At 44.2% G+C, this 16,712-nt stretch overlaps 1 protein-coding gene across 1 annotated transcript in view; it reads right to left on the bottom strand.

Annotated features, from left to right (window-relative positions):
- Positions 1-248: 248 nt before the first annotated feature.
- LOC115193959 (adhesion G protein-coupled receptor A3-like) overlaps positions 249-16,712 on the bottom strand; it is a 301,644-nt gene continuing 285,180 nt past the window's right edge. The window contains exons 18-20 of the mRNA XM_029753120.1: positions 6,377-6,418; positions 6,150-6,245; positions 249-4,112 (exon numbers count right to left, since the gene is read on the bottom strand). Of these exons, the coding sequence (XP_029608980.1) occupies positions 2,666-4,112; positions 6,150-6,245; positions 6,377-6,418 (1,585 nt within the window). The 3' untranslated portion in view covers positions 249-2,665. The remainder of the gene's footprint in view (positions 4,113-6,149; positions 6,246-6,376; positions 6,419-16,712) is intronic.

Here is a 16,712-nt window from a genome sequence, read left to right as displayed (position 1 = left end):
CCGTGTTGTTGATGTAGAAAAAGTTGAAGACTGGCTTTGGGTTTTGTTACAGTACCACAAGTATATACTGGCAGAGATCTGACAAGCTATCCAGCTGGCTGAATTGGCAGTACTACTGCTGAATGATGAGACAGGTGGTAGATGGAGGCCTATGGTAACAAACACTGAAGTTCACACACTTGGAAAGCTCTTTTTGCTTTTAAGACATGTCGATGTCCAAGAGGCATAGGAATTAGACCAAAGCAATGGAGTCTCTCATAGACATGTTTAATGCAGGATGATTTAAGAATACCAAGGATGTTAGGTGTTTTTAGTGAAACTGTTACACAGCATCAATATTCATCTGACATAGTCTTGAAGTCTCGTGGCTGTTCATTTTGCTACTGGTCAGTCTTTTGTCTTCCAAAATCAGAAATATTCCTTTTACGTATGTACATCTAAAAATGCTCTCTTTTCAGAAATTCTAACATTTCTTTCTAAAATCAAGTCCCTTGTTGAAGTCAGATCACAACTGAATCACAGTTGACGTGAGTGACATTAAGTCCTGGTATCCCATAGCGGTTAGTGCATTTATGTGTCAAATATAACAAAATATATGGCCAGTCCGCATACCTTATGAAAGATCAGAACAAAAATACAAGCAAACAGAAAAATGCACCAAGAACAAATTACATTTCTAAACTCAGATACTGAGCATTAACATTAAGAGGTCTTTCCCATACATTTTCTTTACATATATATTTATTTACTCTTTAACATTTTAAATCTTGTATAAAATAATTCATCAGAACCAATTCTATGTACATAGACAAGAGTGCACAAGATGGATGGATGGTGTGGCATGCCAAGGTGGTTTTGGCCAGGCAGGAGTTGCTGTATTCTTGTAGGTAGTGATTTGTTTCTCAATTAATCTTGTCAGTTCTCTCTCACTCGGGAATGACTGGTTTCCATACCGAACATAACTACGGTGGCCCTAAGGGGCAAATTAGATTTTCTTAAATTACTTTGCCACTTAAAAGGCACTGCGTGGTCAATCTGACGGCTGCATTGGCCACGCAGCATTTACGGTGATATGGCCTCTGCAGAAGTCAGGGGCATTCATACTTCTTGCGCTTCGCAAAGCAGAGCTGTTGTGAAGGAAGTTAGTTTGTGTTTATACAGGACCTTAAGCCCTCACCTACCGTCAACCAATCATGTCAATGCGGAGCTATATGGAGCGCACGGCGATGTGGTACGGTGCTCAATTTGGCCTCTGCGTGCTTCCAGAGGCTCCGCAATTACGTCACAACATCCATACAGCGCCTCCCACCACATTTTTGAATCAAGCATAAATTGGCTCTTAGGGCCACCATATATAATACCACCTGTATAAGGTTAAATATTCGACACTGAATCTCTGCCCTGTCCTCTGTCCCTTAACAGAACATGGTTTCAGAAACATCTATAATAATGGCATAATGATACTAAAAATCGTGTAAAAATATAATTGTTTGTTTCACGGCATGTTATAGCGAACACAGCTTGATCTGCTCCATAGACAAAAGTGATGGCGTTTTTCAAGAAATGTGCATTGATATACAAAGCAAAAACACAGCACAAAGCTACATACAAGGCTTGCATGCTCTGTTTCCTATAAAGAAATGAAATATTGTGTTTAAGCATTGATTTCGGACATGACCCATTGAAGGAACCTCCAACCATTTTGTGATGCCTTGCCAGAGATGGGAAATGTTGGCTTGGTTTTACTGTATATCAAATGGGACAAGAGGAAAGGGTTGAGCCTGGAACGGCTGCTGCTTGGTCATGGCACGTGATGACATGAATGTCACTATCGCGCCAACACCGCAAATATACACATCGACAACGCGATTGTTGTTGTACACTTCGCTCTAAAAAACACAACAGTAAGACATCATACAGACAGGAACATTCAATATCAACCTGTAACAGAATACTCAATGTGGTTTCGGTTTTTCAATGTGTTTTTTTTTGTTTTTTTTTTACTATTTCACAACGTTTCGGCATCCACGGAACTCTGACGAGAGCAGACATCTTTGTATATTACTAAGAAATCTCTAACTGATATTCACAGTATATTATAGTAAGTATGCTTTTTGTTCAAAATGGCGAAAAATACCAATGACTCTAAATTGCTGGTGTGTTTGCCTAAAACACTGGTACTGAGCTTCTTGAAGTACTGCAGGTACACAAATCAGAGAGTAGTCGGGGGGATTTTAGGGACTCACAAAAGAGAACGCAATCTCATTTGCTTTGAGCGAGAATAAACACAAATGTTCTGTTCACACGCACATCCACACACACACACATCCGTAATCTCCATCTTCGATAGATCTGTAATAATAATAACGTACTATAGTGGTAAAAATACCTTCGACAAAAGGTACTGTATCTCGCGGCGTGGGACTCACATTCCTCTATGAAGGAGAAAAATCAGTTCTGTGTACTGTATGGCTGGTCATTGGGGAGCTTATACGACAATGTCAGATAATCTGTCGAGTGAAATGGAACACAGGAAAACAAACAAAGAATAAAAAGTAAAAGTCGTGATGTTAGAGTTGTGAAATCATTTCTGTTGTCGTAGTTCCTAGAAAGGAAAGGAGGATTGGAGGGAATGGATGCCTATATCTTTCCCCCCGTCTTTAGACTACACAGTAGTTTCATTTTTCCAGGGTCCAGTGCGTATATTCCCTGTGCTGTCTGATGCGTACAGGAAACCCTCGTGCAGGCCACCTTTAAGGATGCCATTCTGATTGGGCGGCGGGTTCTGGGGGTAGGATTGTCTGCGCGGGTGCATCTCCAGGTGGTGATGAGGCATGATCACGTCCTCCTCATTGGCTATTTTGCCACAGCCGCACAGAAAGGTGCCTGTGTCGCCTGCCTCCACCTGGCACAGAGTGGGGAACAGGTCCGCCTTGGCACAGCAAGGCACGTGCCGGTGGCAGGGGGCGTGGCATGCCAGCGCCGCCTCGTGAGCCGTTGCCGCTTGGCAAGTGTGGTGGCCTACTTCGTTGGGGGCAGCAGCCAGGTGGCAGATGTGTCCGTGACGCTCGTGCGTACTGTGAGGGCTGTCAGTGTGGGAGCTGTGGATAGAGCCTCCGTCTACACTAGTAGGGATGTGATAGGCGTACTCCCGCTCTCCCACCCCTCCTCCCCCTCCTGTGCCAGCCTGCCGGTGACGGCTGAAGTGGCGAGGCTTAGTCCTAGTGCTGCCCTTCAGGCATCGATGCAGGTGGATGTCTGGCCGGTAGCCCTCGGGGTCGGCGTGTAGCAGCACGTGTGCGGGAGGCTCCTCCTCCATCAGCTGCTGGCTGTGCAGGGCGGCGCAGCACGGCACCACGGCGGGCAGGCACGTCACATGGTTCTGCGACGACGCCAGGCTGCCATGCTTACAGTGACCCAAGGTGCCACTGTGGGTGTGTCCTCCTAACAGGGCCTTACCTGGGCACGGCGAATCCAGGTGGCAGTGCCCATGCCCGTGCCCATGCCCTAAGGCATCCCCATTGACATTAACCTTTGGACGAGTGTGGCCGTGACCATGGCCGTGGCAACCGTGGTTGGCGCGTCTCCCGGGGCAGCAGGCGCACCAGCAGTGCCACACATCGTCCCGCTTCGCACAGTGGTGGATGAGCACGAAGAGGCCCAGTGTGACGGAGAAGGCACCATACAGGCAGCTGAAGATCATGTCCAGGAAGTGGCCCTGTGACACAGCCAGCGCCCCGAAGGCCCACGTGGCCACGAACAAGAAGAGGGTGAAGGCCGCCGTCCTTAGCTGGGCCTTGAACGAATGCTCGTTGGCCAGCATAGAGGGGTTGATGGCAGTGGACGAGTGGCAGCCCACATGGCAGTGCCCTCCATTGGGCGGTGGTGGCAGGGCTCCGGGCTCCCCTTCCCCTTGATGGCAATGCCTACCCACGTCGGTGATGGATGCCAGCCTCTGCTGCTCCTCAGTCAGGGCTTTCAGCTCGTACTTTCTCTCGGGGTGGCGCCTCAGCTGAATGAAGGTACACAGGAAGTAAACGCAGGTGACCAGGACGATGAACGCCACGGGGCCGTAGAAGGCGCCAAGGCTGGGCTCCCACGCCATCCAGCAGCTGCAACACACACACACACACCCACACACACACACACACACACACACACACACACACACACACACACACACACACACACACACACACACACACAGTAGGCTACATTAGTATTACAGTATGAGTGTGTTTCCTTAATAAACACTGAAAAACCCACACAGAGAAGGTAGGTCTCTTGAAGTGATACATTTCCTTGGGTGATAAGAACATTAAGGGGGGTGGGGGGTGAGCAACATACACTGAAGTGTGACTCATATCATCAGATCTATCTGTATCTCATCTATTTTGGAGTGTTAATGAGGTAAATAGTCGTTGCAGGATATCAGTGCATGGAGTCTAGACACTGAGCCGTTGAGAAGGTGTGTACAGTGGCTTGCGAAAGTATTCACCCCCCTTGGCATTTTTCCTATTTTGTTGCCTTACAACCTGGAATTAAAATAGATTTTTGGGAGGTTTGCATAATTTGATTTACACAATTTGCCTACCATTTTGCAGATGCAAAATATTTTTTTCTGTGGAACAAACAAGAAATAAGAAAAAAAAACTGAAAACTAGAGCGTGCATAACTATTCACCCCTGCAAACTCAATACTTTGTAGAGCCACCTTTTGCAGCAATTGCAGCTGCAAGTCTCTTGGGGTATGTCTCTATAAGCTTGGCACATCTAGCCACTGGGATTTTTGCCCATTCTTCAAGGCAAAACTGCTCCAGCTCCTTCAAGTCGGATGGGTTCCGCTGGTGTACAGCAATCTTTAAGTCATACCACAGATTCTCAATTGGATTGAGGTCTGGGCTTTGACTAGGCCATTCCAAGACATTTAAATGTTTCCCCTTAAACCACTCGAGTGTTGCTTTAGCAGTATGCTTAGGGTCATTGTCCTGCTGGAAGGTGAACCTCCATCCCAGTCTCAAATCTCTGGAAGACTGAAATAGTTTTCCCGCAAGAATTTCCATGTATTTAGCGCCATCCATAATTTCTTCAATTCTGACCAGTTTCCCAGTCCCTGCCGATGGAAAAACATCCCCACAGCATTATGCCGCCACCATCATGCTTCACTGTGATGGTGTTGGTGTTCTCAGGGTAATGAGAGGTGTTGGGTTTGTGTCTGACATAGCGTTTTCCTTGATGGCCAAAAAGCTACATTTTAGTCTCATCTGATCAGAGTACCTTCTTCCATATGTTTGGAGAGTCTCCCACATGCCTTTTGGTGAACACCAAATGTGTTTACGTATTTTTTTCTTTAAGCCACTCTTCCATAAAGCCCAGCTCTGTGGAGTGTACGGCTTAAAGTGGTCCTATGGACAGATACTCCAATCTCTGCTGTGGAGCTTTGCAGCTCCTTCACGGTTATCTTTGATCTCTTTGTTGCCTCTCTGATTAATGCCCTCCTTGCCTGGTCCGTGAGTTTTGGTGGGCGCCCCTCTCTTGGCAGGTTTATTGTGGTGCCATATTCTTTCAATTTTTTAATAATGGATTTAATGGTGCTCCGTGGGATGTTCAAAGTTTCGGATATTTTTTTATAACCCAACCCTGATTTGTACTTCTCCACAACTTTGTCCCTGAACTGTTTGGGAGGTCCTTGGTCTTCATGGTGCCGCTTGCTTGGTGGTGCCCCTTGCTTTGTGGTGTTGCAGACTCTGGGGCCTTTCAGAACAGGTGTATATATACTGAGATCATGTGACAGATCATGTGACACTTAGATTGCACACAAGTGGACTTTATTTAACTAATTATGTGACTTCTGAAGGTAATTGGTTGCACCAAATCTATTTAGGGGCTTCATAGCAAAGGGGGTGAATACATGTTATTTTTTTCATTTCACTTCACCACTTTTGATTTTATGTCCATTACATAATAAAAATGAATTTAAATTACAGGTTGTATTGCAGCAAAATAGGAAAAGCACCAAGGGGAAGGAATACTTTTGCAAGGCACTGTGTGTGTGTGTGTGTGTGTGTGCGTGTGTGTGTGAGCGTGCGTGCGTGCGTAAAACTGTTTAAAACTGTGACCTTGAGAATAGGAGACTGCTGGGTGACTTACTAGGGTGTCGTCTCCCCACTGCCATAGTTCTCAATATTGATGGCTGCTGTGATTCCACAGATGATGAAGGGCACTCCGCCACTGACTAAATAAAACCTGAGGGGAGAGAGAAAGAGAGTGACAAAAAAATAAACGTTACAACACCAATATCCTCTATTTTCCGGGCTGTAATTTAGTAATCAATAGTAGTGAGCGAGAGCGAGAGACACAAAAAGAAAGAGTGAGACCTGAGGATGTGCTTCTCTCTGTATGCCAGCCTGGGTTGTAGACTGGAGATGGAGAGAAAGAGAAAAGGAGAGGGAGAGAAAATGAGAGACAGTTAAGAGAAAGGTAAAAATGGACCTCCTCCTCTCCTCTTTTCTCTTCTGCGCAGCATAAAAAACTCTACCGGTCTTCAACATGAAAACAGTTGTGAGGCACAGTATTTCCCGTGACAAGTAGGCAAACAGCCGTATTTGTGCTGGAGCATGTTCACACAGATTGGTACATCCACTTCTTCTCAAATAGGAGATGTCTCTATTATAGAGTTCTCATTCTTATACCGGGCCGGGCCTCAAATTCAGTGAATTGACTCTGGCCAGGTGGGTTTTGGGCTTGCCGTGCGGCGTTAAGAAAGAAAAAACTGTGCGTGTCCGAGTATCTTTTAGCCTACTACACCTATCTCTCAGCCGCAACAGCTGCAGCTGCAGACACTAGCGCCGCCAGGATTCCAATATTGGCTGGGCCAGAGAAATTTATGTCCGTGATTCAACCCATTTTTCTGATAATTGAAATGTTTCAAATTGCGATACAAGTAGGCTTGAGTGCCCTCGGGAGAATGACGATCCACAAGACTACGACAGGCAGTGCATCTCAGTATCAGGACAAGCCCATATTCCTATAGCGTCTGTTAACGCCGATACATCCTAACAAAATACACCCTATGACTGCCCTGCTAATGTGCCTTTCTGGACCTATCAAATGAAGACCCAAAACTGATCCAAATGTTTTCCTAATTAAACATGCATTCAAAAACACAGGGCTTTTAAGTGATTATTCAAATGTATGTTTGGCAGAAAATTTAGTTATTTATTTATTGTTTAATTATTCAAGGCTCCTTTGTTATTTCATTTATTTATTCTTTAAATGCTTGATTGTATTTAAAGGCACGAATGACTTGTATGCTTTGTAATGACATGAATGAATGATTTATTGGTTATACTGAAGTGGGTTACATTAAGACATAAAACAGGATGCGCTCTCACAGCTCGATGATGGATAGATTATATTAGGCTTAGATTATATTATAAGAGCAAAACAATACATTTGATTTAGGCTACATTATTGCATGCTAAATGTCTGTGATCAGTGATAGATGAGCAAACAAATAAATGAGCTACCACTTTCACTTTCCCAGCCAGATTAATCAATGAACCAAATATACAGATAGAGATTCAGTGAAACAAAATCACATTGATTGATTATCAGACAAGTCACAGTCTTTTGGTCAGGAGTAGGACAGGCTACTATGCAAGTGAAGAGCAAAATCCACTTGCTAATCTTACATAACATGCTAGCAACATTTTCTGATCAGCTAATACAGTGCCTTCGGAGAGTATTCAGACCCCTTGAATTTTTCCACATTTTCTTAGGTTACTGCCTTATTCTAAAATAGATTTGTATTTTATTCCTCAATCTACTGTACACACAATACCCCATACTGGTTTTTAAAATGTTTAACTGAAATATCACATTTACATGTATTCTGACCCTTTACTCAGTACTTTGTTGAAGCACCTTTGGCAGCGATTAAAGCCTTGAGTCTTCTTGGGTATGACACTACAAGCTCGGCACACTAGCTGGGCGTTTCTCCCATTCTTCTCTGCAGATGCTCTCAAGCTTTGTCAGGTTGGATGGGGAGGGTTGCTGCACAGCTATAGTCTCTCCAGAGATGTTAGATTGGGTTCAAGTCCGGGCTCTGGCTTGGACACTCAAGGACATTCAGAGACTTGTCCCGAAGCCACTCCTACATTGTCTTGGCTGTGTGCTTAGGGTCGTTGTCCTGTTGGAAGGTAAACCTTCGTCCCAGTCTGAGGTCCTGTCTGAGTCTGAGGTTTTCATCAATGATCTCTCTTTACTTTGCGCCGTTCATCTTTCCCTAGATCCTGACTAGTCTCCAAGTCCCTGCAGCTGAAAAACATCCCCACAGCATGATGCTCCCACCACCATACTTCACCGTAGGGATGGTGCCAGGTTTCCTCCAGACATGACGCTTGGCATTCAGGCCAAAGAGTTCAATCTTGGTTTCAATCTTGGTTTCACCATAAATTCCTGATTGGTGGAGATGAAGAGATGGTTGTCCTTCTGGAAGGTTCTCCCATCTCCACAGAGGAACTCTGGAGCTCTGTTAGAGTGACCATCGGATTCATGGTCACCTCCCTGACCAAGAACCAGCTCTCGGAAGAGTCTTGATCGTTCAAACTTCTTCCATTTAAGAATTATGGAGGCCACTGTGTTCTTGGCTACGTTCAATGCTGTATAATTTTTGTACCCTTCCCCAGATCTGAGCCTCGACACAATCCTGTCCTGGAGCGCTACGGACAATTCCTTCGATCTTACGGCTTGGTTTTTGCTGGGACCTTATATAGATAGGTGTGTGCTTTTTAAAATCATGTCAATTCAATTTACCACAGGTGGAATCCAATCATGTTGTAGAAATATCTTAAGGATGCTCAATGGAAACAGGATGCACATGAGCTCAATTTCGAGTCTCATAGAAATGGGTCTGAATACTTATGTAAATAAGGCATTTCAGTTTTTTTATTTTTAATACATTTGCAAACATTTCTAAAAACCTGTTTTTCGCTTTATCATTATGGGGTATTTTGTGTAGATTGCTGAAGATTTTTTTTATTTAACCCATTTTAGAATAAGGCTATAACGTACCAAAATGTGGAAAAAGTCAAGAGGTCTGAAAACTTTCCGAATGCACTGTATATGTGCAAACTATCCTGAACAAAAATGTAAACGCAACATGCAAGAATTTAAAAGATTTTACTGAGTTGCAGTTCATATAAAAAAATCAGTCAATGGAAATAAATTCATTAGGCCCTAATCTATGGATTTCACATGACTGGGAATACAGATATGCATCTGTTGGTTACAGATACCTTAAAAAAAAGGTAGGGGTGTGGATCAGAATACCAGTCAGTATCTGGTGTGACCACCATTTGCCTCATGCAGCGTGACACATCTGCTTCGCATAGAGTTGATCAGGCTGTTGATTGTGGCTTGTGGAATGTTGTCCCACTCCTCTTCAATGGCTGTGCGAAGTTGCTAGATATTGGCAGGAACTTTAACATGCTGTCGTACACGTCGATCCAGAGCATCCCAAACGTGCTGAATGGGTGACATGTCTGGTGAGTATGCAGGCCATGGAAGAACTGGGACATTTTCAGCTTCCAGGAATTGTGATCCTTGCAACATGGGGCCGTGCATTATCATGCTGAAACATGATGTAACCACACACGACTATTGCTTTCAATTAGTATAATGGTTGGATAAGACATTGGGAGTTTCATTATAAGCAAGAATTTCATACATGCCTTCAATTGCATTAACCTACTTTATTCTAAAAATTTCGTCATTCAGTTGATCATAACTAAAGGTATGTTTTCCTTTCTCTGAGCTTTTTTTAGGCCCATTGGCTGTTTCCTCGTCTTCTCACGCCGCTGCTGCCCGCCTTTGCCGCATTGTTCTCAACATCAGTTTAAATCAATATACAGTTTTCTAGAAATCTGCCTTTTTTTGGGGGGTTCGGGCTCATTTATTTTCTGTGGTGTTGGACTGGGCCTGGGCTTCAGCTCACCAGGCTTGGGTTGGGCCAGACTCTGATTTTCAGGCCCGATGAGAACTGTACTGCTTGAGATATTTTCCTTTCACTGCTTCAGCTCTGGATAAAACACAATAGCAAGAACATGCAGTCCCCATCCTCTTTCCCTCTTGTCTGTCTTGCTCTCTCTCCATCTCTACCCTTTACCCCACCCCTTCTCTCCCCACCTCCCTCCCTCTCCCCTTATACTGCGCCCATCCCAAAATTCAATTACAATCAATGTGTGTGTGTGGGCAGGTGGAAGCGGGGGCATTACCGGGGCTGTCAGTGTCTGGGTGGAGTGATTCCCTCAGGACACTCTTCCAACAGAAAGTCATTTACACACATGTCAAGGAGATAAGCATAAAGACGAGAGGACTAGTGGATGTTAAAGCCTAGTGCTTCATGACCCCTATTCCCCCCTCTCTATCTACAACCCAGCCAGGCTAACCATGCCAGCACACAGAGGAATATATTCCCAGGTAGGTCTCTCTCTCTCTCTTACGCGAATGCTCTCACTCACTCTGCCCTTTTTATGCTCCCTCTCTCCTCTCTCTCTCGCTCGCTCTCATTTTGCAGTGCTCTTCTTTATTGTTGGAATCCTTAATTGGTAAAACTGCCACGTCCATTTGCGATATTAAAACAACAAAGAAGTTACTATGAACAACAAACACCCCCCAAAATGTTACCACGTTGGGCAACGCTCCTCACCTCCGCTTTCTCAACAAAACAAAAACAATAATGGCCGTGGGGCAGACAGTGGCGCTGTTTTCCCTACTGCGGACTCCATCTTTAAAACAAAATGGCAGACAGTGCAGAGGGCGGGCACTTTTGAGTTAAGTTTTGGGAAGCAGCAGCAATCATCAACTGATATAAATAGACAGCCAAAGCCCCTGGAGCGAGAAGTGCCTCCTCCCTCTCTCTTCTGACTATGTGCTGTCCCCTCTCTCTCTTCGTCTGGCCCTGGATATACTATGGGGAGTGGAGTACTCAGGCCTGTCCACATGTTGTGACATTTACTGCTGATGGAGTAAACTGGTGGAAAAACAGCTGCATTGTGTGGTTGTTGTGCTGCTTACTGTAACTCACTCTATTTTTGGAGACATAATATTGATGCACACACTGTAAGGTGTCCAATCAAAAACACATATTTTGACCAATAGGTAAAATAATGTTAATTGTGTAGATACTCCTCCAAGAAAACCAGTTGTCCAAACCTCATGTCTCTATCATAATCCGTTCAAAAGTTATTGGAGGTTTTACCCTTGCAGGATGGCTGGAATTAGAGTGACTAAATCAATGGAGACCAGATCAAAAAAGTGGTCAAAACTGAGGAAAATCACATCAGCTAGGCTGGATTCTGTGCAAGAACGAATGCAACTGGCTACCTGACAGACTCACTTTCCCATTGAACTCGTCATCTTTCTTCTCCAATCCGCAGGACATAAAACAATACAAAGGTGGATATCGATTTTGAATTTCAACCATAATATTTTCATATTTTAATGTACACTTTTCATATTCATTCAAAATTCCTGTTCTTTTTCGAAGATGTCAACGGCGACTGAGCCTGTACCAAGCTTTTTATTTTCAAATCCTTTTACATTTAATTCAGTTCATGTCATGCTAATTTTACTTTTTGCGACCCGTGGAAACAACTTTGAGGACTACGACCACAAAATGTAAAATCCTCTAAAGTTGTTATGAGAAACCCGCCCCGCTATGTCAACTGAGCTCGGTGCTTATTATGGGATGTATTAGGTTACAAAATCAGACTTTTTGGATATAAACTTAATGATACAATATGTTAGAGAAAGACCCCACTGCGCGTTTCAGAAAATGAAAAATCATATTTGTCTTGGTAAATTGTATTTAATAATGTAAGGAAGGGAAATTTCATTGCCAAAGTGCATTTTCACCCACTCTGGTGAAAGCGCCACCACTAAAAGTTTACTATATATACAAAAGTATGTGGACACCCCTTAGTGGATTCGGCTATTTCAGCCACACCCGTTGCTGACAGGTGTATAAAATCGAGCATACAGCCATGCAATCTCCATAGACAAACATTGAAAGTAGAATGACCTTACTGAAGAGCTCAGTGACTTTCAACGTGGCACCGTCATAGGAAGCCACCTTTCCAACAAGTCAGTTCGTCAAAAATGTCTGCCCTACTAGAGCTGCCCGGTCAAATGTAAGTGCTGTTATTGTGAAGTGGAAACGTCTAGGAGCCACAACAGCTCAGCCGCGAAGTGGTAGGCCACAAAAGCTCACAGAACAGGACCACCGAGTGCTGAAACACGTCCCGCATAAAAATCGTCTGTCCTTGGTTGCAACACTCACTACCGAATTCCAAACTGCCTCTATAAGCAACGTCAGCACAAGAACTGTTCGTCGGGAGCTTCACAACAGGGGTTTCCATGGCCGAGCAGCTGCACACAAGCCTAAGATCACCATGCACAATGTCAAGCGTCGGCTAAGGTGGTGTAGAGCTCGCTGCCATTGTACTCTGGAGCAGTGGAAATGCGTTCTCTGGTGTGATGAATCATGCTTCCCCATCTGACAGTCCAACAGACAAATCTGGGTTTGCCGGATGCCAGGATAACACTACCTGCCCCAATGCATAGTGCCAAATGTAAAGTTTGGTGGAGGAGGAATAATGGTCTGGGGCTGTTTTTCATGGTTTGGGATAGGCATTTTTATTTCCAGTAAAGGGAAATCTTAACGCTACAGCATACAATGACATTCTAAATTATTCTGTGCTTCCAATTTTGTGGCAACAGTTTGGGGAAGGCCCTTTCCTGTTTCAGCATGATAATGTCCCCGTGCACAAAGTGAGGTCCATACAGAAATGGTTTGTCGAGATCGGTGTGGAAGGACTGTGCTGGCTTGCACAGCGCCCTGACCTCAACCCCATTGGAACGCCGACTGCGAACCAGGCTTAATCGCCCAACATCAGTTCCCAACCTCACTACTGGCTGAATGGAAGCAAGTCCTCGCAGCAATGTTCCAACATCTGTGGAAAGTCTTCCCAGAAGAGTGGAGGCTGTTATAGCAGCAAAGGGGGGACCAACTCCATATTAATGCTCATGATTTTGGAATGAGATGGTCGACGAGCAGGTATCCACATACTTTGGTAATGTAGTATATTACAGATGCAGCACTACTAAAAGTATTACTGTATTGCAAAAATATATACACTGCTCAAAAAAAATAAAGGGAACAATTAAACAACACATCCTAGCTCTGAATGAAATAAACAATCTTATTAAATACTTTTTTCTTTACATAGTTGAATGTGCTGACAACAAAATCACACAAAAATAATCAATGGAAATCCAGTTTATCAACCCATGGAGGTCTGGATTTGGAGTCACACTCAAAATTAAAGTGGAAAACCACACTACAGGCTGATCCAACTTTGATTTAATGTCCTTAAAACAAGTCAAAATGAGGCTCAGTAGTGTGTGTGGCCTCCACGTGCCTGTATGACCTCCCTACAACGCCTGGGCATGCTCCTGGTGAGGTGGCGGATGGTCTCCTGAGGGATCTCCTCCTAGACCTGGACTAAAGCATCCGCCAACTCCTGGACAGTGTGGTGCAACGTGGCGTTGGTGGATGGAGCGAGACATGATGTCCCAGATGTGCTCAATTGGATTCAGGTCTGGGGAACAGGCGGGCCAGTCCATAGCATCAATGCCTTCCTCTTGCAGGAACTGCTGACACACTCCAGCCACATGAGGTCTAGCATTGTCTTGCATTAGGAGGAACCCAGGGCCAACCGCACCAGCATATGGTCTCACAAGGGGTCTGAGGATCTCATCTTGGTACCTAATGGCAGTCAGGCTACCTCTGGCGAGCACATGGAGGGCTGTGCGGCCCCCCAAAGAAAAGCCACCCCACACCATGACTGACCCACCGCCAAACCGGTCATGCTGGAGGATGTTGCAGGCAGCAGAACATTCTCCACGGCGTCTCCAGACTCTGTCACGTCTGTCACGTGCTCAGTGTGAACCTGCTTTCATCTGTGAAGAGCACAGGGCGCCAGTGGCGAATTTGCCAATCTTGGTGTTCTCTGGCAAATGCCAAACGTCCTGCACGGTGTTGGGCTGTAAGCACAACCCCCACCTGTGGAAGTCGGGCCCTCATACCACCCTCATGGAGTCTGTTTCTGACCGTTTGAGCAGACACATGCACATTTGTGGCCTGCTGGAGGTCATTTTGCAGGGCTCTGGCAGTGCTTCTCCTGCTCCTCCTTGCACAAAGGCGGAGGTAGCGGTCCTGCTGCTGGGTTGTTGCCCTCCTATGGCCTCCTCCACGTCTCCTGATGTACTGGCCTGTCTCCTGGTAGCGCCTCCATGCTCTGGACACTACGCTGACAGACACAGCAAACCTTCTTGCCACAGCTCGCATTGATGTGCCATCCTGGATGAGCTGCACTACCTGAGCCACTTGTGTGGGTTGTAGACTCCGTCTCATGCCACCACTAGAGTGAAAGCACCGCCAGCATTCAAAAGTGACCAAAACATCAGCCAGGAAGCATAGGAACTGAGAAGTGGTCTGTGGTCCCCACCTGCAGAACCACTCCTTTATTGGGGGTGTCTTGCTAATTGCCTATAATTTCCACCTGTTGTCTATTCCATTTGCACAACAGCATGTGAAATTTATTGTCAATCAGTGTTGCTTCCTAAGTGGACAGTTTGATTTCACAGAAGTGTGATTGACTTGGAGTTACATTGTGTTGTTTAAGTGTTCCCTTTATTTTTTTGAGCAGTGTATATTAGCCAGTTCCACGGCTATTTTTAACAAAGTAAATTCAGGTTTCAGTGAGTACCCTTTCTTCTCTATAGTGTGTAGCAATTAGGCTTGGGCAGTGTAGTGTATATACCGCATACCGGGGTATTTGGAAAAAGCCACAGGACGGTTTTTCAATACTATTCTTTTAAGTTTTTCAATACATTTGAAGATTTGTAGCTACTTTTTAAGTTAATACCTGCAGGAGATGAAGTAGATTGCGTTCTTTATTTCACCTGTCATATTATTTTACATTATGAAGCTTACCATAATTCCCCAGAACAGTTGAGCCATCACTTGTCTGTTTGTAAATAGCACAGCGGGAGAAAGCAGGAGTCCAAAGCATTGTATATCTATCGCCTAGTCTCTGTGATGAAGTTGCACTGTATACAATTCACTACTAAATGTTTGCCATCAGATATCTTATAATGGCTTTCTGCCAGAAGTCAAAGAGATCTGGATGACTTATCTGTACAGTGTATGCTTTTATAACTTTATGAGCTGGATTTTCCTGTCTTTGCAATTATTTTATGTTTGTTTTCACTCATTAGCATTTAGCTAACAGTGTCTACGTGTCTATGCTAATTCTGTTAGCATTCTGGGAATAGAGGCCCAATCTGCTCCGCCACATTATCTCATTCTCTAATAGCACTAGGATGACAGACAGCAGCCTCCAGAATATTCCATAAAGCCCCCTCCCTGTGCAGTGCAGGTGGTTGAGGATCTGCCTGTGTGGAGAGTGTGAAGAGAGGCTGAGGGTACTTATCCAGCAAGGTCTTTGTCCTCAATGACATTCACTGGCATCCAGCTGCTATGGTTCATGGAGGAATGTTCACTGAATAATGTTTATATTATAGGCTACCTGTAATTACTATACTGTACTATACAATACCTTACAGGAGGGTGTAATCCCAACACCAAACTGATACCATAAACAGACGTGCCAAGAACATCCAGGGAACTTAATGTGCTAGCTGGGAAGTTACTTCAGCACTTGCCATTTATTACTTTTCTATGTTCATTAATTATTTTGTGACTGAATATTCAAAAGTGCTCTTGAGAAAAGTGTCTTGAGTAAAGTGTCAGAGCCTGAGGCAACAGATCTTAAACATACAATGACATTGAGATTTTACGGTAAACCTGGTGTTGGTGTGCTATCTGTCTGTCTGTCTGTCTCCATCGGCACGTGTGTCAACCTCTCTTAGTCTAACAGGCTTTCCTGTGGGATTTGCTCAAATTGAGTTACACAGCACATACACAGCACCTTCCTTCGTCGAGCAAAGAGCGTCTGACTCTCTCTGTCCCAAAGCTGATCCTCTTAAATGTGCCAAACACGGTGAGTAAGCAGAAATATAAATAAATATATAAATAAAAAGAACACCGGAAGCGACGTTAAACCTGATGTGTGAATCTAAGCGAATATGAATTAACCCTTTACATTCGTGGAAATGGGCTTATATGGAGATAGGGCCCAAAATAAGATATAAAAGGCATGTGCATGACCATGGCAGGTATTAAAAGACAACCCTTTGGAGAATATAGGGAAATGATCAGACCAAAGGTGAGGATAGTTCACCTGACATAAGACTGAATCCATACATGACACTGTTGATTGTATGTGCATTAAACATTTACTGTACTTTTCACAACATTTGTCACTGATGAAATCTGAAAATACTCTTGCTTCAATCAGTAAAATAACAAGAATATTCATGGAAATGTTGGGGTAGGTGCAATATACTGTATGTATATAGAGTTGAAGTCAGAAGTTTACATACACCTTAGCCAAATACATTTAAACTCAGTTTTTCACAATTCCTGACATTTGATCCTAGTAAAAATTCCCTCTCTTAGGTCAGTTAAGATCACCACTTTATTTTAAGAATGTCAAATGTCAGAATAATAGTAGAGTGAATGAT

Source organism: Salmo trutta, chromosome 5 (assembly GCF_901001165.1).
Source record: "Salmo trutta chromosome 5, fSalTru1.1, whole genome shotgun sequence".
NCBI classification, from domain to species: domain Eukaryota; kingdom Metazoa; phylum Chordata; class Actinopteri; order Salmoniformes; family Salmonidae; genus Salmo; species Salmo trutta.
The sequence above is the reverse complement of the archived record's forward strand: the minus strand, read 5'-3'. Positions and strand labels throughout refer to the sequence as shown.